Raw genomic sequence first — 25,436 nt, 5'->3', positions numbered from 1 at the left:
TGACATATTGACACCAAACTTTGTATGTGTCATTGTCACTTCACTCTGACCACATCACATCAGTTTCGTAACTGCGCCACCTATTGGTCGAAAGTGATAATCATATTTTTAGTTATTGTTTGTGATTTTTCAACCATTTTGCCAAAATTCATCTTTAAATATCTTCAATTGCTCCTTGCTGCAGTTGGTCTCACACTCCCAGCCACTTTGGCATGTCTTGTCGTCTTGCTTGCGCTTGGCCCCGGTGATTGCTGCTTGCAGCTATATTTCTTCTTCTTTTTCTTTTTCTTTTTTTTCTTTTTTTTCTTCCGACTGGGCGTCTATGGCAGCCTATAGAACCGTTTGCGGGAAACTTATGAAAATTGGCACAGTGATAGAGGACAGCCTGAACTATCACCATAGCAAATTTGGAGTCTCCAACTCATTCCCTCTAGCGCCACCAGCTTTCCAAAGTTTCACTCATGTTTATGCTAATAACTTTTGAACCACAAGGGCTAGAAACAAAATTATTTTTTCCTCTGATTCCTGAGCTCATGACGATTCGACTGCACCCTATGACGTCATTTTCCGTCATAATAGTTTTCCCGCCATTTTGAATTTTCCGAAAAACCTACTTTTTCGAACTCCTCCAAGGCCGTTGCTCCGAATTTCACGAAAAATGAACCAGATCATCTCCAGACCTTAACGACCAAAAGTTATAGAATTCAAGTTGATTCGAATTACCGTTCTCGAATACCGCGCAAATAAATTTTACGTAGCGCTTGCGAAAACAGACGTAAGGCCGTATCTCCACAACGCTTTATCGGATTCAGACCAAATTTGGTACATGTCATCACAAGCATGACCTGAGGCTACATGCTGCGTTTCGGCGCAGCGCCACCTACTGGTCCGGAGATATGAAGAATTTATGTTTTTGCTTATAACTTCTGAACGGTTTGTCCAAAAATCACAAAAGTGGTCTCGTTAGATTCAGGGCGTCATACTGAGTTGACTGATATCCAATTTTCCCATATCGGCCATTTTGGCTGTCGGCCATTTTGAATTATGTGCTAAAATGCTGTATTTTATGAACGTATCGTTACGAAACTCAGTATGCGTCATCAGTACAACGCCCTAAAGGTACTCAAAAATTTATGAGACAGCGCCACCTTTTGGTCAAAAGTTATAATGAAATTTCCAAAAATGCTAATAACTTTTGAATAAATTTGCCTATAGTAATGACACTGATCTCAATAGATTCCTTGGGTTATGCTGAAAACATAGATACCAATTTTGCCATAGTCAGCCAAACTTCCTGTCCGCCATCTTTATTTTCTTTTAAAACCTACTTTTTCGAACTCCTCCTAGACCGAATGTCCGATTTTCACCAAAATCGGATCGTGTCATCTCCAGACCGTGCCGAGTAAAAGTTATGGATTTCGTGTCGATAGACGAAACCGTTTTTGTATACCGCAGTGGCAAAGTTGAGGCATGATGCCAAAATCACTATTCAGGCTTTATATCTGCAATGCCTTGACATATTGACACCAAACTTTGTAAGTGTCATTGTCACTTCACTCTGACCACATCACATCAGTTTCGTAACTGCGCCACCTATTGGTCGAAAGTGATAATCATATTTTTAGTTATTGTATGTGATTTTTCAACCATTTTGCCAAAATTCATCTTTAAATGTCTTCAATTGCTCCTTGCTGCAGTTGGTCTCACACTTCCAGCCACTTTGGCATGTCTTGTCGTCTTGCTTGCGCTTGGCCCCGGTGATTGCTGCTTGCAGCTATATTTATTATTCTGCTTCTTCCGACTGGGCGTCTATGGCAGCCCATAGAAGCGTATGCGGGAAAGTTGTTCCGGTTTGACATTCTGATAGAGGACATTCCCAACAGTAATTGCACCAATTTTGGTGTCTCTAACTCATTCCCTCTAGCGCCACCACCTGTCCAAAGTTTCACTTATATTATGCTAATAACTTTTAAACCGTAAGGCCTATCAACAAAATTCTTTTTTCCTCTGATTCCTGAGCTCACGACGATTCGACTGGACCCTATGACGTCATTTTCCGTCATAAAAATATGGCCGCCATTTTGAATTGTCCAAAAAACCTTCTTTTGCGAACTCGTCCTAGACGGTTTGTCCGATTTGCACCAAAATTGCACCATATCATCTTCAGGCTGTGGGGACAAAAAGTTATGGAATTCAAGTTGATTCGTCAAACCGTTTTCGATAAACGCGCAAACAAATTTTACGTAGCGCTTGCGAAAACAGACATAAGGCTGTATCTCCGCATCGCTTAATCGTATTCAAACCAAACTTCCTACATGTCATCACAAGCATGACCTGAGGCTACATGCTGCGTTTCGGCGCAGCGCCACCTACTGGTCTGGAGATATGAAAAAAGGCTATTTTTGCTTATAACTTCTGAACGGTTTGTCCAAAAATCACAAAAGTGGTCTCGATAGATTCAGGGCGTCATGTTGAGTTGACTGATATCCAATTTTTCCATATCGGCCATTTTGGCTGTCGGCCATTTTGAATTATGTGCTAAAATGCTGTATTTTATGAACGCATGAACGTATCGTTACGAAACTCAGTATGGGTCATCAGTACAAAGCCCTAAAGGTACTCAAAAGATTATGAGACAGCGCCACCTTTTGGTCAAAAGTTATAATGAAATTTCCAAAAATGCTAATAACTTTTGAATAAATTTGCCTATAGTAATGACACTGATCTCAATAGATTCCTTGGGTTATGCTGAAAACATAGATACCAATTTTGCCATAGTCAGCCAAACTTCCTGTCCGCCATCTTTATTTTCTTTTAAAACCTACTTTTTCGAACTCCTCCTAGACCGAACGTCCGATTTTCACCAAAATCGGATCGTGTCATCTCCAGACCGTGCCGAGTAAAAGTTATGGATTTCGTGTCGATAGACAAAACCGTTTTCGTATACCGCAGTGGCAAAGTTGAGGCATGATGCCAAAATGACTATTCAGGCTTTATATCTGCAATGCCTTGACATATTGACACCAAACTTTGTATGTGTCATTGTCACTTCACTCTGACCACATCACATCAGTTTCGTAACTGCGCCACCTATTGGTCGAAAGTGATAATCATATTTTTAGTTATTGTATGTGATTTTTCAACCATTTTGCCAAAATTCATCTTCAAATGTCTTTAATTGCTCTTTGCTGCAGTGGGTCTCACACTCCCAGCCACTTTGGCATGTCTTGTCGTCTTGCTTGCGCTTGGCCCCGGTGATTGCTGCTTGCAGCTATATTTTTAATGTTATTTTTATTATAAATTTAAATTATACATACTTTTACTGTCCCTTTTGATCAATTTAATTTATCCTTGAATCTTGAATCTACCCCCAAGCTTTTGAGTGGTAGTGTATGTAGTCATGTAATCAGAAACACAGACATCTGATCTGATACACATCATTTCAAGTATTTACATGGAAAAATTTAACTACTGTATGACTCTGTGGATAATGTTTTTTTAAGTAAAAAGTGTAGAGTATTTTTGTGTAGTAAATGGCTTCTTTTCCTTTCGTCTCGACAGTCTCGCCACATCAGTGGATGCAGTGGTGGCCATCTGCGTCATCTTTGCCATGTCCTTCGTCCCGGCCAGCTTCATCCTCTACCTCATTCAGGAACGTGTCACCAAGGCCAAACATCTGCAGTTTGTTAGTGGAGTCAGCCCTGTGGTCTACTGGGTCGCCAACTTTTTCTGGGACATGGTGAGATTTATCAGCGCTGTGTGTTAACAAGGACAGTTCTGTAAAATGTCAATCATTAGTCATTGTGAAATGTTTGAGCTGTTTGATTGCTCATATCCCATGCGTTTGTTTGTGCCAGATGAACTACTCCCTCAGCACAGTGATGGTTGTGGCCATTTTCGTGGGTTTTGATAAGAGGTGCTACACATCACCCACAAATCTGCCAGCGCTGGTCGCTCTGCTTTGTCTCTACGGGTCAGTCAGCGGTTCATGTATGCTGCCATTGACTAAAAGAAAATCAGCTAAGCACAACAGTGATTTTTCTTTCACTCTTCACTATGCAGGTGGTCAGTGACGCCCATGATGTACCCCATGTCCTACATGTTCAATGTCCCCAGCACGGCATACGTGTCCCTCTCCTGCATCAACCTTTTCATTGGCATCAACAGTAGCGCCATCACCTTCATCCTAGAGCTCTTTGAAAACAATAGGGTAAAATTAAATTTTTTACAGATTTTTTTTTTGTTGTTGATTGTTTTTTATATCAAATTCTAATTTAGTCACAATAATGCTTTAAAGTTTTTGTAGTAATTGCTTGTGTTTTTTCTTCACAAACCCTTCAGTCTCTACTAATGTTTAATGAGGTGTTGAAGAAGGTGTTACTGGTGTTCCCTCACTTCTGTCTCGGTCGAGGTCTCATTGATATGGCCATGAACCAGGCCGTGACTGATGTCTACGCCAGATTTGGTATGTTCTTCTATTAGCAAGACCTATTAATGATAGATCAATTGTAAAATCTGCCACCTCAAATAAAGCCTTTTACTGTCCTTACTCTGAAACATCATGTCTGTTTAAACTGACAGTACGTTTCCCCTCACATTTTTTGACCCAACTTTCCAATAATCATGTGTATTTTTTTTTAGAATTATGTAGGTAAAATGCTGAAAACATTCCTTCACTTTTCTAAATCCAACTGAATTGCAACTTCTTCACTCAAAACTCATATGATTATTCTCCTGTAAAACTCAAAAATAATAATTATTAGCATTATATTATATTATATTCACCAAGGCTGCATATATTTGATCAAAATATAGTAAAACCAGTGATATTGTGAAATATTATTAGTTTACTGAAAACATTCCTTCACTTTTCTAAATCCAACTGAATTGCATCTTCTTCACTCGAAGTTCATATGATAATTCTCCTGTAAAACATAAAAATAATTGTAATTATTAGTATTACATTATATGATATTATATTCACCAAGGCTGTAATGTACATTGTACTGTAAAAAACAGTAATATTGTGAAATATTATTACAGTTTAAAATATTTGAATCTATTTTTAAATGTAATTAATTTCTGCATTTTCAGCATACATCATGCCACATCTTCAGTGTCACATGATCTTTCAGAAATTGTTCTGAAATTATTTGGTGCTTAAACAAATTAAACATTTCTTATTAGTATATATGTTGAAAACAGTTGTGCTGCTCTATGTTTTTGTGAAAACAGTAAAAAAATATGTTTTTAAGATTCCTTGATGAATAGAAAGTAAAAAAAAAAAAATCTTGTTGGAGGTGTGCCGATCTGAGCTGTTTTTACTCACTCTAGTCTAAATGATGTGTTCTCAAATGAGCTTGGACTTTTGTATTTTTTGTGAGCCTGAGGAAGGTCGTTGCACATTAAAATATTTGTGTGATTTTGCAAACTCAAGCAGTGTGAAGGATTTATGTATTAAATTAAAAAGAAAAAAAAAAATATTTGAAATGGTAGACTTGTACATTGTTTCAAAAAACCCTGTCAATTTATCCTTTCAGAATTAGGGAATTATTTATTTATTTTTAATACTATAAAAAAATTGCTATCTAACACTGCTAATACAATGAACTACTAAGTAGTTTCTTGTCATGTTCTATCTCACCGATTGTAACAAGTGAGCCAGATCTGCTACTGGCGCCCCCTAAAAAAAAAGAAAAAAAGAAGCCGCTGTCTTTACTATAACTATATCTTGGCACAGGGGAGGAGTATTCCATGGATCCGTTCAGATGGAACTTTGTGGGGAAGAATCTCGTCTGTATGGCTGTGGAGGGTTTCGTGTATTTCTTCTTAAACCTGCTCATCCAGTACAACTTTTTCCTTGATCACTGGTGAGGGCAAAAAGACAAACAGATTCTGCTCAGTTCAGACATTTACTCTACAACTGCAAAATAAACATTAAAAGAAAAGTTAGCTTTAAAATTGGATCTGTTTAATTTTTATTTTGTGTTTACTGTAGCTGTTAGAAAAAACCCTACAATGGTAACCATTATTTGTGTCGGTTACATGTGCAGGGTGACAGACTATATGAAGAGTCCTGTTAAAGATGAAGATGATGATGTAGCTCAGGAGAGAGAGCGCATTTACAATGGAGGGAACAAGAATGACATCCTTCTAGTTCGAGACTTGTCAAAAGTAAGTGACCATAAGACAAAAAGTTGGTTTATTTTTTGTAAACAATGTCAGTGTTGAATTTGTAGTGTTTTGAAGGACTGTTATTGCCATGCTGAAATGTTTGGTCTGATCTTAGACATACAGGCGCAGAAAACGACCAGCAACGGACAGAATCTGTGTAGGAGTTCCAGCGGGGGAGGTATCACTGAAACAAATGTTGACTTGTAAAACCATTCTGCTGCTCTTTCAATTGAAATGAACCACTGAACAATGATGTGGTGTTCAACTTAAATGTTTCGTGCAGTGCTTTGGGCTTCTTGGTGTAAACGGTGCAGGTAAAACCACAACCTTTAAAATGCTGACCGGAGACACAGATGTGACGTCAGGGGAGGCGTCAGTAGCTGGATACAGGTAATGTACAAACTAAACAAAGAGCCACTAGTTGTGATCTTACATTGGATGTAAACGCTAATCGTGAACTACTTTTCTTCAGCATTCTTACCAACATACTGGATGTGCACCAGAACATGGGCTACTGTCCTCAGTTTGATGCCATAGATGAACTGCTGACGGGGAGGGAGCACCTGTACCTGTACGCCCGCCTCCGCGGGATCCCGGAATCTGAGATTAGCAGAGTGAGACTCACAGTCTGACCGCTCATTCATCTCCCACCCCTTACAGATCACATGACACACACCAGGACAAGAACATTGTGCATGACACTTGAACACATACTTGAGTGAAAGTAGAAAAGTTTCCACAGTTCATTGTACACAAATAACTACTATATGTTGGCTTTGTTGGCTGAAATTCTTAAAGCATTCTGATACAATCATCATGTATGACTGCATGTTTTCTATAGGTGGCAGAATGGGGCGTTCAGAAGCTGGGTCTGTCTGAATATGCCGGAAACTGTGCTGGTACCTACAGCGGGGGCAACAAGAGGAAGCTTTCTACTGCTATCGCTATGATTGGCTGTCCTCCTTTAGTGCTCCTGGTATGTTTTTCCTAATCATTCTCAGTGTCAGTGCGCAAAACAAAACATTGGCGTAACGTAACCCTGTAAATGTGTGTAGGATGAGCCCACCACAGGAATGGACCCTCACTCCCGTCGGTTCCTGTGGACCGCCATTCTGAGTATCATCCGTGATGGGAGGGCAGTCGTTTTGACGTCACACAGGCAAGTATTTGTCAGGGTTTCCCAAAGAGGATGTAATTTAATAATGAATGAAGTATATAGTCAGTCGCACTGTGTGTTTCAGAGTGAAGAGCATCATTGTTCATTTGACAGCTTATACCATGTTGAAAGTAAATCAGTAGCAATATGAGAAATGTGAAATGAAATGTCACATCACAGTTCAAATCGCAGAATATCACAGTATCATTTTTTGGCCTAGCCATGCAGACCTATATATATATATATATATATATGTGTGTGTATGTATGTATGTATATATATACTGAAAATTACTAGATATTTTATCTGTTGAATTGCATGTCATGTTACCATTAACCAACATCAGAGAACAGTGAACATGCAAATGTGTTGTTAAATTATTGAAATATATACTTACAATCTCAGAGGTTCTTATATCAATCACATGCACAGTTTTTAGTAAACATGCCAAGTGTTTCTTTAAATAAATACTTATGATTAATATATTTATATAAAATATAGAATAAATATATATTTGAAAAAAAAACAAGTGTCCAAATATTATTTGAATCATTATTATTCAAATAAAATTAAAATATTTTTTATATTATTTATTTATTTGTTTGTTTGTATTTACAGTATGGAAGAGTGTGAAGCTCTTTGTACTCGTTTGGCCATCATGGTCAATGGGACATTTAAATGTCTGGGCACAATCCAGCATCTGAAATACAAGTGAGTATGTTATTTTGGAACATAAAAAAAAATTCAAGGATGCCATGTCCATATTACCACAAATCAATTTTAATGTTTTAATGTGTTAAATGGGTCCCATTATGCTTTTTTACATTTTCAACCTTCTTTAGTGTGTAATTTTGCATGAAAAAGGTCTGCAAAGTTACAAAGCACAAAGTCCACCGGGAGTTATTCTCTATATGAGTAAGCACTGTTTCTAAACTTCTGAAACTTCCGGGAATGTACACTTGCGCTTTTCGGAACAAGGTGCTTCACAGAGACTGAAACTAAACAGAACGTTACAAACAGACTGGGAAGAGAGGTGCTAAGGTGTTTTTTAACATTCAAGCATGAAATCCTATTCTAGTAGACCCCAAAAACTAAATCAAGAATTTGTTAAAGGGCATAATAGGTTCCAACTTTGAATGCTTATATGCATCACAATCTCCATCAAATGGTCAACAAAACAAGTGCATACTTGATTTTATATGCATTGTGTGTATTGATTGTTCTTGCGGACAGGTTTGGAGGTGGTTATGTAGTCACGATGAAGATCAAAGCTGCAAAAGCAGGCCTGACTCCTGACCTGGGCCCTGCCGAGTCCTTCATGGAAAGCAGCTTCCCGGGATGTACACAGCGAGAGAAACACTACAACACTTTACAATATGAAATCGCCGCCGCTTCACTGGCACGAATCTTCCAGCTGGTGTTGACCAACAAAGAGAGACTGAACATTGAGGACTACTCTGTGTCTCAGACCACATTAGACCAGGTGCGGTTTGATAAAGCATCAAGCTACAAATCTCTTTCATGTCAATCTATACCAGCTGCCCACAGCATGTTAAGACTTTTAGGTTATTTTAGCATTTCATTTTGACCGCAGACAAGAAAAATGGCTTGAGACTGTAAAACTGACATGCTGTGCTTTAGGGACCTTGCATTAGAAATGAATTATTGGTTGAGATACCCATTCGGAGATTGAGTTCGATTTGCTCAGCAGATTTGACTGACAGGACTGACAACTCATCTGCTTCACTGCCTTACAGGTGTTTGTGAGTTTTGCCAAGCAGCAGTCAGGAGAGGAAGATACTGTCTCACCTCATCTCAGAGCATCAGGACCAAGACGAGAGAAAAAGATCTCGCCACTACAAAGAGTAACATCCAAAAACAGATAGAATGAACTCAGATGCTTCAAAGGGACAGTGGTTAAGTGTTTATAAAGCTCCCTAAAGCCTTTTATATATATTTATACACAAAACCAACTGCATCTATATTAAGTTTAAAAGAAATGAAAGATTTTTTATTATATTTGACATTTTTGAACATCTGCCCTTAGTCCACAGCACTTTGAGCCAAAGGTCAATCTCCACCCAAACCTTCATTGATACAGTAATGCTGATGAATTGATGCAGGTCAGGCGAAGTAGATGTATAAAACTAAAGTTGTTGGACACAAAACTTACTTTAGGTTCTTCCCATACAATCGGAAATGTTCGTTATATTTATGCATCTGTAAATATTAGTGTTGCAATTTTTCTTTGTTGTACAAATCTTTCAAATGCTGAATGAAAGAGCATCTGCTACAGCAGTGCCTGTGTACGCACTCACCAAAATGCTTCGTTCGAATATAACTTTGATAATGTGTTGATTTTGTACTGGTAAAACCAACAGTATAAGCTTAAATAAATTTGAAATCTGTAATCGGAACCTGAAACGTATGCAGATTTGCAGCATTTCAAAAAAAGTGACACTTTATTGGTACTTTCTAGGGGTCAGCTGGCTGGCACTCTCTCTGAAACTCTTTATTTGCTTTGAGGTTTTTTATGCAGTGAATACACACTTATGGCATCTACCAACAGCCAAACCCTGGCCTCATGGTAGACCGTGAAAATCAGTGAGTAAGTGTGTCTGTTTTGAGAGCTTCAATCATGTTTATCGGTAAATATTTTAAGCAAATATAGTTTTAATATGCAATAATACAACAGATGGTTTTCAATAACAATAAAAACTATTCTGAAAGATTGTTGTTTTATCAAATCTTGAAAATACTGACAACTGACAATCACTTATTTCTGAGAAATAAAAATCTTCAGTAACATTTTATTTATTTCAAAAACACTTTGATACATTCTGCAAAATGTTTTAATGTAATACAAAAATGAATAATCAACAATAAAGCAGGATCACTCTGTACACTGTGTTTTCTGCTTGATGGTCTGAAGACCTTCAATCGAGACTCAACTTGCCCTTTGATGTCAAGCAAATGTTTAAGTTTGTGATACACACAGTACGCCTCCTGCTCATAAGTGTTAGTCACTGTCAGTATCTTGTATGACTTTGAAGTATAACCTCAGTCTATGCGCAGTAAGCCTCTGTATAATTAATGCAATTACTAGTAATTCATCACCATTTAATACTTTGTAGAGTACATCACAAACTTAATTGTGTCAACAACAAAAAAACTAGGTCTGACAGAAAAAAATAGACTTATTTTTCTGATGTTTGGGGAAGAGTCCAATGACAAAAGTGCATGTAGATTCATCCTCTATCCAGCAGATCTAGAAGAAGAGTGGAATGATGGCTGTTCTCAGATCAGGATAGTCTTCGAATTGCTGGGCGTAGGTTTTATGCTTTGCCCGAGCCCATATAGTCATCTGAATAAACCCCAAAAAAGCGAAAACTCCAACTGTAGAAATATGAAGGATTCATGGTTCTTATCAGGCAGGTGCAGCAAAATATATACTCATAATTTATATACAGAGAAGTCCAAAAGTCAGTCCGTCCATCCATTTATCCGCTTTTATTTTGCAAGAATGCATTAAATTGATCAAAAGTGACAGTAAAGATATGTATGTTACAAAATATTTTTATTTTAAATAAATGCTATTTATTAAACTTTCTATTCATCAAAGAATCATGAAAAAGATGTATAACGGTTTCTATAAAAAATATTGAGCAGCAAAAATGTTCAACATTGATAATATTAAGGAGGACCATTATTAATAAGTACCAATAATAATTGAACAGCAAATAATCATATTAGAATGATTTCTGAAGGACCATGTGACACTGAAGACTGGAGTAATGGATCACTGGATCACATAAATGCAGCCTGGTAAGCATAAGATACTTCTTTTAAAAGCATTATAAAACTTTTGACCATATAATCAGTATAACTATTTAAAACATTTTTAAAAAGCACAATATTAAATATAGCCCATTCATTTTATGTCATAAATACATCAACTTTACAGGTTCACAGGTTTCGATTAGATTTTTTGCATTTGCATCAGACATTTGGACTGCAGTTGGTTTGTAACACTGTACCTGGAACACACTGTGTCATGACTGTGAAGCTGATCCATGATCCCACCTGGAAATAAATTCAGGTTTCAAATTTTGCATCGCTGCACAAAACAATATTTCCACAAGGATACTTTAACCAGAAACATTTCACACACAGTATCTGTGATGTATCTGCTCTCTACAGGTGTGGACACAACCTCAGATGTTCCAAATGTCTCATTTACGGCTTTTTTGATATGAAAAAGCTTATTTTGTACACATGACAAACCTCATATGTGTAGTTTGGGCAGGACACGAAGAAAAACAGCCAAGTGAATGGATTCTTTGTGGGATAAGGAATCTCTGTAGGCCTTGACCCTGTCGATGTGTGAGAAGATCGTAAGGTTATGAGGTAAGGAAAGCTGGATATAACTGAATAATATTCAAGAAACTAAAAGAGTTAAGGATCCATTCAGGAGAATGTCTAGTCTCTGAAGCAGGTATTAATGAGATATAATTTTACAGCATACACCCACACATTTCTTTATGAAATGGAAGAAAGAAATGGTAATTAATCACAATCACTGGGTTTTGTCTGTCTTGATCGGTCATGATTACGCCCACACAACTAAAGAGATGAATCTTTATTAGGGCTCACCATTACAGCTGATTCGATTCAGAATCAGATGCACTGAGAGATTGCCAAACTCACAGACCTGAATAAAAATGAACAGACAAAGAGATGATGGAGAAAAAAAGCTTCACTTTGTAACGTCCCCCCCCCCCCCAAAAAAAAAATAGAAGTGCAAAACAGTTTCTTTGTTTTTACAACCAATGATTCCCCAGAGGTTTGCTGTGTTGAAGTTTTCCGTTTTTCCTTCAGTTTCACAGTACGCACAGCTGGAGATACGCTAGTGATGGGCCCTTTCGAAACGCTGCTTTGTGAAGCTTCAGAATATTTGTGAACAATTTCTCTCAAATCAGTGATTCGGAATGTGTATCAAACTGCCAATGTCACATGATTTAATCAAATGAGGCTTTGTTACAGCATAACCATTTCAAAATGTTTCCCGCTAGGGGGTGAAGATCTCTGTTAACCCATGAACCATTGTCTACTGTATGTGGTTCCCTTCGAGGGAACTCAATACTGAGTCATTTTTAATGATGCTATGGGAACGCTTTCATGTTACTGATACTGAAGCATGCTCTGAAGCACTTGTGAAATCACGCAATTGACTGCCGGTAGTCATTTGATGCGAAACTTTTGTCTTATTTATTGTTTGCTTGTCTAAATGAATGCTCTGGTACACCTCCAGTACCCTTGGGGTTGGATACCATGGTACAGACTTGCCTATTACTTTTGGCCCCATTTTGGCCGGCCTGAGTTTAGTTTTCAGAACTGATATCTCTACTGGACGGCTCTCCATGAGAGGTTTCTGTCCGAAGGGATCTTCTGTCTCAGATCACCAGGGAGGGGATCAACTCTAGGTGTTGATCTTTCAACTGAGGTTGTTGAGGCCATCCTAGCATTAGGGCTCAATCCTTTGAGGCTTTATTTGGTGTCTCGATTCCTGAGGGGAGCGAGACATCTTAGGCCTTCTCCCCAGTCCAGAGTTCCTTTTTGGGACATTGGTATTGTGGCTATGGCAGCATTTAAGCCTCTTAAGTAATGCTCTGACTCTTTCGGTATCCTTTCTCCTTGAGATTTCCTCCCTGAAGAGTGTAGGAGATATTCAGGGCCTGCCAGTTACTGCCTCCTGATAAGTATTTGCTCCGGTGGAGTTAAAGTTATTCTACATTCTAGGCCAGATTTTGTTCCGAAGGTGCCCTTCTCAGTCCCATGTTCAGTGGTTCTTCAGGTCTTTTATCCTCCGCCTTTTCAATCTTTGGTGCAGTAGAGGCTTAATTTCGTATACCCTGTTCTGGCCCTTAGCATTGTCCACCGATCAGTCCATTGGCGTAAATCAGAACAGTTGTTTGTCTGTTTTGGAGCACACCGCAGCTTCTAAGCAGTCAGTAGCACACTGGATTAGCAGGCTATTTCTATGGAGTGCGTGGAGTACCTTCACCCCTGGGCATTAGAGCCCACTCTACTCAGGGCATGGCCTCTTTCAGAGCTTTGCTGTCTGGATCTTCTTGTGATGCGGCAGGATGGTCCTAGGCTCCCAGGTACGTGACAAATAAAGTCATATGACTACTGGCAGCCAATAGAATTAGCGTGATTTCACATGTGCTGAAACCACGTACCCAAAGTGTAAACTCAGGGAGTTTACTACTCAGGGAATCCGCGTTACAGTCCTAACCTGAGAGGTTTTTAGCTGATCTCAGATCAGTTTGATACATTTGTAGACATTTCTAAAAGGAAAAGTTGTAGTTGAAAGTTTATTTTTGGCCAGATTAACCAAGCTCTCTATAAAACAAACAAAACAAGCCCTACAAATAAATAAATAAACACATATTATACAGACACTTCATATTTAATGGTATTAGATGATTTATTAAGCTTTTAGCATAGATTACACTTTCAATATTTGTAATTGGTATGTAAAAGGTGTTTGTATGCTTGGGGTTTGAATGCATGTTTTGAGTTTTCTCTGACCAGCAGGCTTATGGCGTTTTTAAGGCACTTCGAACAAGTGAATCATTTTGCAAAGCATATGACATGACTTGCACAAGTGAATGACTTATGTACAAGCATGCAATTTCCGATGAAATGAGTCCTGCTCTAAAATATGAATCATTATAATAGGTTTATCAAACTTGGATAAAGGCATGATTTGAAAAAGATGACCTTTTGCACTCTCGTTATTTTTTTTATTTATTTTTTTAATCAAAGAAGTTACATAAAATAGCTTTAAATATTTGACTTTAATTAATAGAGATTTTGACATACCAAAAACATTGCCAGTGCAGAGTAGATTTGAAGTCTCCCATAGCCTAGAGAAACAATTAGGACTTAATATGAGGGACGCAAACTAATCTAATGTGTGACATAATGAGCACTTACTTGGTGGTGTGTAGAGCGGATGATTGATGTAATAAGCCTGCCATGATGCAAATCCCCAGTAGTACAGACAAAGCTAAAGAAAAGACATTATACATTTGTGTGAGGATCACATAACACACAGTAACTGCTCAAAGAAAGACATAATATTCAAGGAAGGGAAACCTTAAATGTATGCTATGTTTTACTTAATTTAAGCTTTCTCATTTGCATCGTTAGCATTTGTGCAGGCAATATTTTGAAAGACTCTTCCATATGGTCAAACCATATGTATTTCCAGTGTGTTGAAAGATAGGGGCATCATTTAAACCAGCAAGACGACATGGAAAGCAGCCAAATATCCCCCTAAAGCTCCTCAATGCTTCACTGACACCATCGAACTAATGCCAATGTCATAAGCACTTCAGACACATTAGCTAATGTGCCAAGACAGGAACAATTGTGACAATATGACTTTTGGAAAGCATGTTGTCTTATTTTTTTAGTGCATAAAAACATCAAGGGGCATATTAAATACAGAGAAAGAAAAAAGTTAATAATTCATAGGCTATATTACATGAAAAAAAAACAGACATAAACATACCAGCATGATGGTGCGTAAAGGTAACGTTCCGTCAGAAAAGCGATGGATAAAAATAGTTTCCACAAGCCTCTTGATGTAATGAAGAGAGTGGCACCAGCACGCCAGCCTGTATCAGGGTCAAATATAAACCACTTGCAAACTGTTTGCCACACGTTTGGTAAATTATTCATGATTTATTTTTTACACTGAAAGAAAAAGTTACATGAGCTAAAAAAAAATTAAACTTAAAAATGTGCTTCATGTGATTGGTATCATCTAAACCAGGGGTCACCAAACTCGGTCCTGGAGGGTCGCAGTCCTGCAGAGTTCTGTCCTGCTAAACTCTGCAGGACAGCGGCCCTCCAGGACCGAGTTTGGTGACCCCTGATCGAAACTAAAGTCAAAAATACTTTATAAAACGTATTGTTCCAGTCCTTGATTCTGATTGGTTGAGCCGCGTTCGAAGCCGTTGTAAAATTGCTCAACAAACATACACCTGTGACCGCATTACATTAGTATTACTGCGCAACTGACGTTTGTGATTCTTTGTTAGCATGTGTTGCTTGGCAACCTCTTTGGAGCTACATTGCTTGGCAGAGGAATAAATGTGTTAATAACGTTATATTTTTTGTTGCTGGTGTTTATTTTATAAATAAAATAAATATTTGTATGGAGTAACCATTTTATAAAAGCGATAATTATTAATAATAACATATTGCTTTAATTTAACACCACTGGTCCAACCTAAATACATTAGGTTAGCCTACACCAAAAAAATAGGAATAAACTAAATTTAAATGTAATCAATTTTCTGTTCATTAGCATTCATCAAGTTTAGCTCATCTGAACAAGATTTTTCACGTCAAACTCACTTGACAACTTTCAATGGAGTTTGTGTGTGGTCAGGCATGTAGATGTATGGAAGCCGATAGTAGAACAGCAGGTAAATGAAAAGAGGCCCAAGACACTCTGCCAGAAACACCTACAATCAGCCCCCAACAAAAACACCATTACTGGCATGCACACAGTATGAACTGCTATTGTCTAAATAAGCATGCATCAGATTGCTTTCTTTACCATAGTCCAGCCTAACTGTGGGCCGAGGTCCTGGAAGAACATCGTTGCAGTCGTGCCAACGGGTAGATCCTCCAGCACATCATCATCACTGAGGGCCTTTCCCTCTGAGAACCGATCAAGTCAGTCATAACATAAATATCAAGAGAAATGCACCTCAGTTTAGATATATATTATAAAAACAAAAATGTTTTGGCCCAATGGTTAAAGAGTCAGACTGGTAACCCAAAGGTTGTGTTTTCGATTCTCAATTCCGGCAGGAAATGACTGAGGTCCTCTTGAGCAAGGCACCTAAACCCCCAAACTAACCCTGAGCGCCACAGATAGAAAAAAAAAGAAAGAAAAAAGAAAAAGGCTCCCCACTGCTCCGGTTGTGTGTGTCCATGCAGTGTGTTCACTTCTCACTAATGTGTGTGTGATTGGTTAAATGCAGTGGAAAAAATACAAGTCACAAAAAATAATAATAATAATGCAGCATGAACAGCTTTAGTTTTTTGAAAGCTGCAATTTTCTCAATCTCTCACTTCTCCAGTGTGAAATGATGCCTGCTATTCTGTCAGGAGAATGGCAGACGCACACATATGTGCCACAGCTGTTGCCGATCTAAGATTGCAAAAGCATCTGGCTACTGTTATGAGGTATTAATTCTCTCTTTCTTTTATTTTACCTTCTCCTTTGAAGGTTCTATTCACAACAGAATAGAATAGAAAATATTCAATAATAAATAAAAAGTAAGTTTACCAGGATGCAGCTTCAGTGCCTGTCTTGATGGATAAAACTTGGGATCTACAGGGATTTCAAGAATTGTAATTTTTACAACAGCTTGGTCATATTACTGTACTTTATGTAAGCTTCCAAGCTTCCATAACAAATGAAGTCTTTGACTGTTTAAGAACAAAAAGCACTTACAAATTTTGTGCAACAATGCCTTGATCTCTGCAACGGTGGCGTTGGGCTCCACCTGAGGAAGTTCAAGAATTGAAACAAGAGGCATTTGTTTACTCAAATATGATTTGTGGCCCAATGCCAGTGATGTAAACAAAAATTGTTAAAACTTTTTTTTTCACAGAAAAACGAATACAATAAAATATAAATGCGATGAAAAAAAACTTGAACTAAATGGAAATGAGAAATTTTTCTTTGGCAACTACTACAGTACTACAAGTAACTCAATTGATTTCTTTAAAGTAATAGTAGGCTAACTGACAAAACACAATAAAATAACTTAATATAAAAATACATTCAGAAATATTCACAAAAATACATTCAGAAAAATACAATTAGATGATATAAAAATAAAAAGTAATGGTTCAAAGTAATAAATAAATACTCTAATAGCATGTGAATAATATTAAACCAACATGGCTCAATGCAAACACTAAGGTTCCCAAGCACACACACCTTATCCAGGTAGCAGAGTTGCGCCTTGCTCTTGGGGTCCAGGATCTCCACCTCAAAAAAGACATAATTCTTATCTTGGTGGATACCCGTGTTCACACCTGGCCTTTATGAAATGGCCTACGGTGAAGAGATCCCTTAAGTCCAGACATCCCATGATGCCTGCTGAGGGCTGTAGGTGAAGCCTGATTTTGGAGGCCTGATGCCAGGGGGGCGAAGCGATCGGACCCTCACAGTCACGTGGTGAGATGGCATGCTCATGATGACCTCACAGGCATATCCAGTTGAGTATCACAGCAAGAGAGTATTTATGTTGACATAATTGTGCTCAGGTTACCGCATTTTGAGATTTCAAACGCTATCAATCATGCATGACTATTCCCAGAAAACAGGGCTGGTATGTCATACACTACTTTGAGTATTTGTGAGGTGTGTCTGCAGACATGTAGTATATATATGCTATAGGTATATGCACACGGACGCACGCCAGCTGAGAGACGTGAGGGGCATGTCTTGGATTTGGAGCTGCAAGCTGGTCTAAATTGGTCTCTGACGGTGAGGGGTAATTCATCAGCACCGCTGCACCTCTGGACTCCAATAACACTGCCAAATATCATATCATCAAGTGCTTGAGTTTAATCCTTCTGCTAAGGGGAGACGACCCCCCATCAAGCTTTAATCAAATACGGACTATCATTGACATATAGCCTTGATTATCAGATTTAAATGAAGAAAAGTAAAGCACAGCACGGCATTTATGAGATATCAGCCCACTGTGAAAGTAGATGTGCACCACACACAGAGATATAGACCATAACAGAGTCATCCTCAGGAACCCTCTTATTCGACATATCAAAAGAAAATGTAGGTCCTTATTTATAATAATCATTATTACTATTTTTATATAATAAATATTTGAAAAATAATTACTATTATTTAAATAAATAATGTTTAATTAATATGAATGTCTACACTTACATTTCTAATAATTATTTCTGCCACAATGATAACAACTGCATAAAATAATAACAATAAAAATGGTAACTCTTTACAATAAGGTTTTATTTGTTGACATCAGTTAATGCATTAGTTAACAAACTAACAATGACAACATATTTTTGCAGAATTTATTAATCTTTGTTAATGTTAGTTAATAAAAATGTTTATTAAATACATATTTATAAAATATGTTTTTATTAACCCTCATAATGCATTCATGGCCTGGAAGAGAAACACAATTTTTTTTAAAAATGCGGCAAGACTATCAAACTACTCATTATTTTAAATTAGTTTTTAGATAACACACTTTTAAGTTACACCTTTTGCGTACATGTCCATTATTAAGGTAATTATTCATTCATATTTAGCTATGTACCTAGTGTTCTTTTGTGTTATCCTTAGAGACCCATATGAAGTCATAAATTAGTAGACCTGATGGGGTCTGTGAATTTAACTAAAAAATATTGGATAACTTTAGGTAAATCTAACTGTTAATTATAATAATTCTATTTGGTAATTGTATTGCTATCATGGGGACACATGTGGCACACAAAAAACAGTTCATTAACTGTAGGAATATAATCATTGCATTCAGATTTTTAAATGTTTCCATTTAAAACAGAATATCTAAAATATATCTGATATCTGATCTATATCTAAAACAGAGGGGGACAAATAAAGCCAAAATGTAATTCAAGTAATTACCTCAAAATAGGCAACTCTATTAATGACGCCATCTCTCCTCCAGTCCTCCAGGTGAAATCCATGCCACACAATTGATTCCCAGCCTCTGAAAGACTCCATGTTTTCCTCCAGCATGTCCATGTGAGCAGAACAGGCCATAATTCCTCATATGTAACCCTGTCTTGCCTTTGTTGAATGAGATGTTATCGGTCCACTAAATATCTTCTGCTGAATCCTAATGAGGATGTCAAATGGAGAGTAACTGCTCTACTGCTGGAAATAAATAGACAGTTGTCTCCAGTGATCAATACAGTGGATAATTAGCCATAGAAGCAGGCATACATCAAGAGCTGCTGAGGATGGACAAATGCACTAATTACAGAGACTGACTGAACAGTGCAGGAAGCAGAGAGTACAGTAAATGCTGTTCTAAAGGGAAGAAGTGGGTGAGTTTCTTTCATAATGAGCGAAGATGAGTTCAGTTCACAAGACAACACAGTGATTTGGTTACACAATTTTCCCCTCAAAAAACTGAAGTGTGATGATATCCCATGTTCAGTGAGACTTTTTTATACATTCTATATACAGTTTACACAATCATTTTAAACAGTTTTTCACCACTAGGAGGCAGCACTCACTCTCTTTACTGTTTACAAGCTCGAGTTTCTGATGCTGCTATCTTCACTCTTATACAGCAGAATAGTGATATTCAGTTCTAAAACCTGAAATAATTAGCATTTTCGAGCCATTAATTCCCTTGGGAATTTCTAATGGTGGTTTTGGATGTATAGCAAAAGACTGTGATGTTGTTCTACATTTCAGATAGAATTTGAATTCCCTCTGAGAAATTATATTGCTAACAAGGTTGTCGGATTCGTCAAACACGCAGACTCATATAGGCTATGTTTTTTCTTTTAGTAGCATTTAAACATTTTTTTATATATATATTAAAAACCATTAGAAAACTTTCGAAACTGTAACTTATGCTAGAGCAAACCTTATTTCATTAAAAAGACATCGGGAATGGTCTTGAACTGAATACCAATTTAAAAAAGGGAAATAAATAAAGAAAAAGGCATCTTCATGGATTTGAAGAGGGAAATGGGGAACTAATTATTTTAACATCCTACTCAATCTGAGAGGACCTGCCTGGGCTCATTGTCGATGGGACCCAATAGTCTTTTCCCCAGTGGAGATGTGTGTCCGGCTATTTGCATTTAGAGATTAAATGCAGATGCTTCTGAAACCTTGATACATGAGATTTAATCAGTGATTCTTTCTACTGACCTTCATTTCCATGACCAAAGGGGAAGAGAACATTGAGATATGAAGATGAATTAGGGCAGCTCTGGGCTGGTATAGCTGGAAGGGTATGCTCTCATGAGTCAACTATTGAAATCCTAAAGATATAAGACAGGCTCACTTGCACTATTTTTAGCTAGTAACAGTTGCATTTATGGTCATTTATCTATTTTAGTCACTACTGTTCTCATAACACACACACACACACACACACACACACACACACACACACACACACACACACACACACGCACACACACACACACACACACACGCACACACACACGCACACACACACACACACACACACACACACACGCACACACACACACACGCACACACACACACACACGCACACACACACACACGCACACATTGGGATTCCATGTTTTATGGAGACTTTTCATAGACATAATGATTTTTATTCTGAGCAAACTGTACCAAACCCTTCCAATAAACACAGCCCTCAGAGATATTTCAGATTTTTTACATCTTCAAAAGACATGATTTATGCTGGTTCCTAATGGGGAGCAAAAAATATCCCCACAAGGCCAAATATGTCTGGTATTGCCAACTTTGTGGGGATATTTTGTCCCCATAGGATTTACCTGAACCACACACACATATTGCAATTTCCACTGTAGCCTACTACATTTTTATCAGCCATTTGAATGAATTGCTATTTAGTCTTAATTCCTATATATTTAAATGAGCAAGATTTTAGTGATTTATATGTCATATGTTATAACAAGTGTGTGTGTGTGTGTGTGTGTGTTTTAAACCACATTAAATCAAAATATAGCATAACAAATGGTTATTGACCACATTTTCGACTTCACTCGATATTGTTGATATGCAGCTGAAAGCTAACAAATACACATTCTGAGAAGTGTGACATGGTATCTTTCTAATTTCACCATGTCTAATGCATTCAGACCCAGTCACTCTGACACCACCTGAGAGCTGAGTCAACTTCATATGCCTGCAACACCCACAGGCCTGCTGCTCGCACAGGAACTTAAGACCATTTACTCAGTTTTTCTCGCTGTGCCTGCGCTATTCTTCTCCTCTGTCTTTTTTTGCTTTCTCTCTCCCCCCCTTTCATTTTCTTCTTCAAAGTCGCATCTCTGGCTGCCTGCTGAGAGGGGTGTTGAGAAAGTTAATTTACTGTTGGCCTTATATGCTATGCTTGGCCTGTCTCAGTCAGCACCTGCCCCAGCTTTGATACGGGGTGACAGTCTGCCCGATTCATCTGCCCAGGAGCTGTCAGTCAAACGGCCAGTCATGGGCATTGTAGTCAACACTGAGACACCCCAGAGCACAGGGCTGACCAGAGCCAGGTCACACACGACAAATTACAAGAAGACCCTCATTCATTTTTCTCATAATAAGTTAGTGATTATATTGTCTGTCATTGAGACATCTTTAACGTGATGTGTGAATAGAACTGAATGGGCAAGTGGTGGACCGATCCAAATTTCACCTTACATGTGAGTGCATTTGTAAAAAAGATTAAGCTACGATTTATAAGTAAGAGCTTCGTAATGTTATGTTTTTATGTTCTTCATAATGTTTAATTGCACATAGGTGGAGTAAAAAGTATTTTTAATGGGTTAGTTCACTCTAAAATTAAAAGTCAGTCATGTACTCACCCTGGTGCTGTTTTAATGCCTTTCTTCCCAGAGGAAAATTTTACTGCTCAAAGCTTGCTTTTCTATAGCTCAGGAGACAAATTTGAGATTCTCATCTAAGCCTTATTTTAATCTCTATTTTGTCTAAAATGTTTCTCATATGTTTCTCCTAAAATTCACTAGGAGCAATAGGTGAGACAGAGGAAAATTTTACTTGCCAGAGCTTGCTTTTAGGAAACAAATTTGAGATTCTCATCTAAGCCTCACTTTAATCTCTATTTTGTCTAAAAAATTTTTGGCAGTTAAACTTTGATACATCTGAAATGTTGAAATTGTAATTTCTTTGCTCTCAAGTTACCAATAAATTACTGTTTTTATTTTACAATGTGTTTTGTGTGGTTAATAAAATAATTTTACTGAATTACATGCAGTAAAATATTTCAAATCATTTATAGAAAATAATATAAAAGAAGAGGGTCTTGGCAGCCTAAAATAAAAGATTTACAATTAATTTATTCATACAGTAATACATTATATTTAAAAAATCATGTGGATTAATCATATGATATGAAACAACCAAGACAGTGATCCAAGTCTGAGAATTCAATGAGCACTTGTGGAAATCTCTTCCTTTGCTCTATCTGAGTTTACCATGAGATGCATGAATTGAAGCTGGGATGAGAGTATATTGAGTTCATGGGGAGAGCTCTCTGATTTCTCTGTCTGAGATCACAAAGAGACACAGAAGTTGAGAAACTCTGAGCATTATATTAGAGCTTGTTGAGATCTCTTCTGAAACTTAAAAGGAGACTAAATTGAGATTTAGTGCATCTTATTGCTCCAGAGAAAAGCCTGAGACACAGGAGAAATAAACCTTTGTCTCAGTTTGGTGTCATATGGATCTCAAAGTTGTCTAGGAGAAATAAATGAAACATTTTGGAGATCTCTTTTCAAATTTTCTTTTCCTCTGGGTTTCTTTCTTTCTTTCTTTCTTTCTTTCTTTCTTTCTTTCTTTCTTTCTTTCTTTCTTTCTTTCTTTCTTTCTTTCTTTCTTTCTTTCTTTCTTTCTTTCTTTCTTTCTTTCTTTCTTTCTTCTTTCTTTCTTTCTTTCTTTCTTTCTTTCTTTCTTTCTTTCTTTCTTTCTTTCCTTTCTTTCTTGGACCACAAAAGGAGAATATTTAAAAATATGTCCAACAATAACTAGCTAGATGCCTTCAAAGTAAAAAAGTAGTAAAAAGTAGTATAGACCTCAATGAGACGAGGTCTGACGTTAGCCAGGCTATCATAACATAGTCCCGAGCCCATACTACGTCCATCAGACAGTTTGTAAGGACCAGTCTTTTCCAGTACTTTCAATGGTTTTGAAAATGCTGATTGCAGCTTAGGAAGAATATCTGGTCGCTTCACTCGCTTCTTTCTCAACACTTCCATCGTTCCACGATTGCGATCAGTGTATGTTTTGGATCTCTTCTTTCACTCGATCCACAATGTTCTGCACACATGATTGATGAAGACGCTGCAGTCTCTGTAATCCTGAGATGTGAAGTTAGGTGAAGTTTAGCATCTGTCTTGCATGTAACAATTCAGCAGGTGAACGCAGAGTCGAATGAGGTGTAGCGCGGTATGCTTGTGAGAATTCCCTTGTGAATTCTTTTCAACCTTTTCCTTCCAGGGAAGCAGTTAGCAATGCGTGCTTCAGAGTACTCTCCTTGGCACGAGGATAATACACAGATGAAGTTCGATGCAGCAATCCTCGGTTTTGCAGAAACATCTCAAACTCTCATGACATGAATTGAGAGCTGTGATCTGAGATCACCTTCACGGCTGAACACAGTTGAAAGAAACTGAATGACAGCTTAAGAGTTTACCTGAAGCATGAAAACAATCTCTGGCCACTTAGTAAAGTCACAGCAAAAATACATTCTGCTGGAGCTTTGTCAAAGGGCACCTATAGCACGTTTCTCCCATGCTCCATCTGGAAGGTACAGGCTAGAGTGGCGAAATACGAACGACCGCTGACTTGTCATGTGTTTGGCACGTAATGCATGATTTGATGGCTGTCTCAACCTGGGCGTCCATACCCGGCCACTAATACAGTTCTCTGAGTCTTTGCTTGGTTCTAACAATGCCTTGATGTGTATAATGGGCCAATGCAAAGAACTGCACATGCAAAGTCTCTGGTACTAAAAAGTCTGTGTGTGCCTCTAACCACGCAATCATCCTGAAGAGAAAGTTCATGTTGGATTTTGTAGTATGGCAAAAGATCAGGTCCTCGGCCCTTAGAGCATTTTGGCTATTTGGTCATCAATAGGTCACGTAGCTCCCAGTATATTGGGCAGGTAGCCCCTGAATTCATCAACAGATATGGCCGTGAGGGTTGAAGTAAGTGCGACCACTTCCATGTCATCCTCCAGCACAGGACCTCTGCTCTGTAATGGCAATCGAGACAAGCAATCATCTGTAACATTTTCATGTCCAGGTTTGTACTGGATGTCATAGTCAACAGTCATCAACCTGACCACCGAGCAATCCGAAGTCCTGCTTTTCCTTGTGCCTTCGAAGTGAGTGTGTTGTGAGTGGGCTGTGGTTTGTACATAATGTAAAGCATTGCCCCCACAGGTTCTCCATTTCTCCATTGCCTACACACATCCTAATCCCGATCCCCGATGCAACGCTCTGAGGGACTCGACCACTGCAGAATAATCGCTATGAATTTTGAATACCGCGATGTGAGCCCAAGGAAAGAGCGTGTTAGTTGGTGGTGGAGCTTGTGAAACTGCATGGACAAGAGAAGCATCCGGCAGAAGTCCTTTAGCTTATATCACGTGAATGACAGCTCCGTCTGTCTGATGTGGCATTTGTCAAAGTTCAATTTAAGTCCAGCTGCTTCCAGACGCTGAAGTGCTGCGTTCAAGTTCTTATCATGTTCCTCAACAGTCTTTCCTGAGACAATGACGTCGTCCAAGTAACATTGAACACGTGCAAGTCATGGTCGACTTCAGTCTCTGAAAACAACTCAGCACTGATGCCAGTCCAAGGCAGTATGCTGTTTTGAACCGCACCTGCAACACGTTTTCCCTTGGGATGTAGGTGAGCGCATTGTCGTCGCTCCTCGTAATGTCTGCATTTTCCCCCGTTTTGCGGCTGGGTCTGTTGTGCTGATGACGTGACTCTTGGATAACTGTTGATACTGTGCCATCTGGCGGTTTTCTCATCACGTTTGCCTCAGCCTCTGTCGTTTCTTCTTGGCTGGTAATTGTGACAGCCTTTTTCAAAGTAAGATCCACTTCTAGTTGTAAATGTTCTCATATGCGGTTTGAATTGTTTTTTTCAACAAGTTTATCCAGGATCATTTTCTCCTCCATGGTTCCAATTTTGCATGTAGCAGTAAGCTCCTTTAGCGCCGCAATTTATTGATCCGTAGTTTCACCGTGCCGTTGTGTTTGAAATTGTGTTT

At 38.2% G+C, this 25,436-nt stretch overlaps 2 protein-coding genes across 2 annotated transcripts in view; one reads left to right on the top strand and one right to left on the bottom strand.

Moving 5' to 3' along the window:
- Nucleotides 1–10,233, top strand: part of abca4b (ATP-binding cassette, sub-family A (ABC1), member 4b) — a 129,653-nt gene extending 119,420 nt beyond the window's left edge. Inside the window, exons 37-50 of the mRNA XM_079613372.1 lie at nt 3,562–3,739; nt 3,858–3,973; nt 4,063–4,210; nt 4,342–4,465; nt 5,741–5,870; nt 6,054–6,174; nt 6,290–6,352; nt 6,458–6,564; nt 6,647–6,788; nt 7,016–7,150; nt 7,230–7,333; nt 7,949–8,041; nt 8,564–8,813; nt 9,088–10,233. Coding sequence (XP_079469498.1) covers nt 3,562–3,739; nt 3,858–3,973; nt 4,063–4,210; nt 4,342–4,465; nt 5,741–5,870; nt 6,054–6,174; nt 6,290–6,352; nt 6,458–6,564; nt 6,647–6,788; nt 7,016–7,150; nt 7,230–7,333; nt 7,949–8,041; nt 8,564–8,813; nt 9,088–9,216 — 1,840 coding nt within the window. The 3' untranslated portion in view covers nt 9,217–10,233. The remainder of the gene's footprint in view (nt 1–3,561; nt 3,740–3,857; nt 3,974–4,062; nt 4,211–4,341; nt 4,466–5,740; nt 5,871–6,053; nt 6,175–6,289; nt 6,353–6,457; nt 6,565–6,646; nt 6,789–7,015; nt 7,151–7,229; nt 7,334–7,948; nt 8,042–8,563; nt 8,814–9,087) is intronic.
- A 365-nt stretch (nt 10,234–10,598) lies between these two features.
- tecrl2b (trans-2,3-enoyl-CoA reductase-like 2b) lies at nt 10,599–19,205 on the bottom strand (the record flags this gene model as incomplete). The annotated part of the gene is made up of 13 exons (XM_079611664.1): nt 10,599–10,726; nt 11,368–11,413; nt 11,615–11,703; nt 11,984–12,041; nt 14,219–14,262; nt 14,333–14,405; nt 14,913–15,018; nt 15,764–15,873; nt 15,969–16,072; nt 16,707–16,751; nt 16,875–16,926; nt 17,367–17,417; nt 19,068–19,205. The coding sequence occupies 13 exons, from the start codon at nt 19,203–19,205 to the stop codon at nt 10,599–10,601; spliced, it is 1,044 nt and encodes a 347-aa protein (XP_079467790.1).
- Between the last annotated feature and the right edge of the window lie 6,231 nt (nt 19,206–25,436).

Source organism: Phoxinus phoxinus, assembly GCF_949152265.1.
Source record: "Phoxinus phoxinus genome assembly, chromosome: 5".
Lineage (NCBI taxonomy): Eukaryota > Metazoa > Chordata > Actinopteri > Cypriniformes > Leuciscidae > Phoxinus > Phoxinus phoxinus.
The sequence above is the reverse complement of the archived record's forward strand: the minus strand, read 5'-3'. Positions and strand labels throughout refer to the sequence as shown.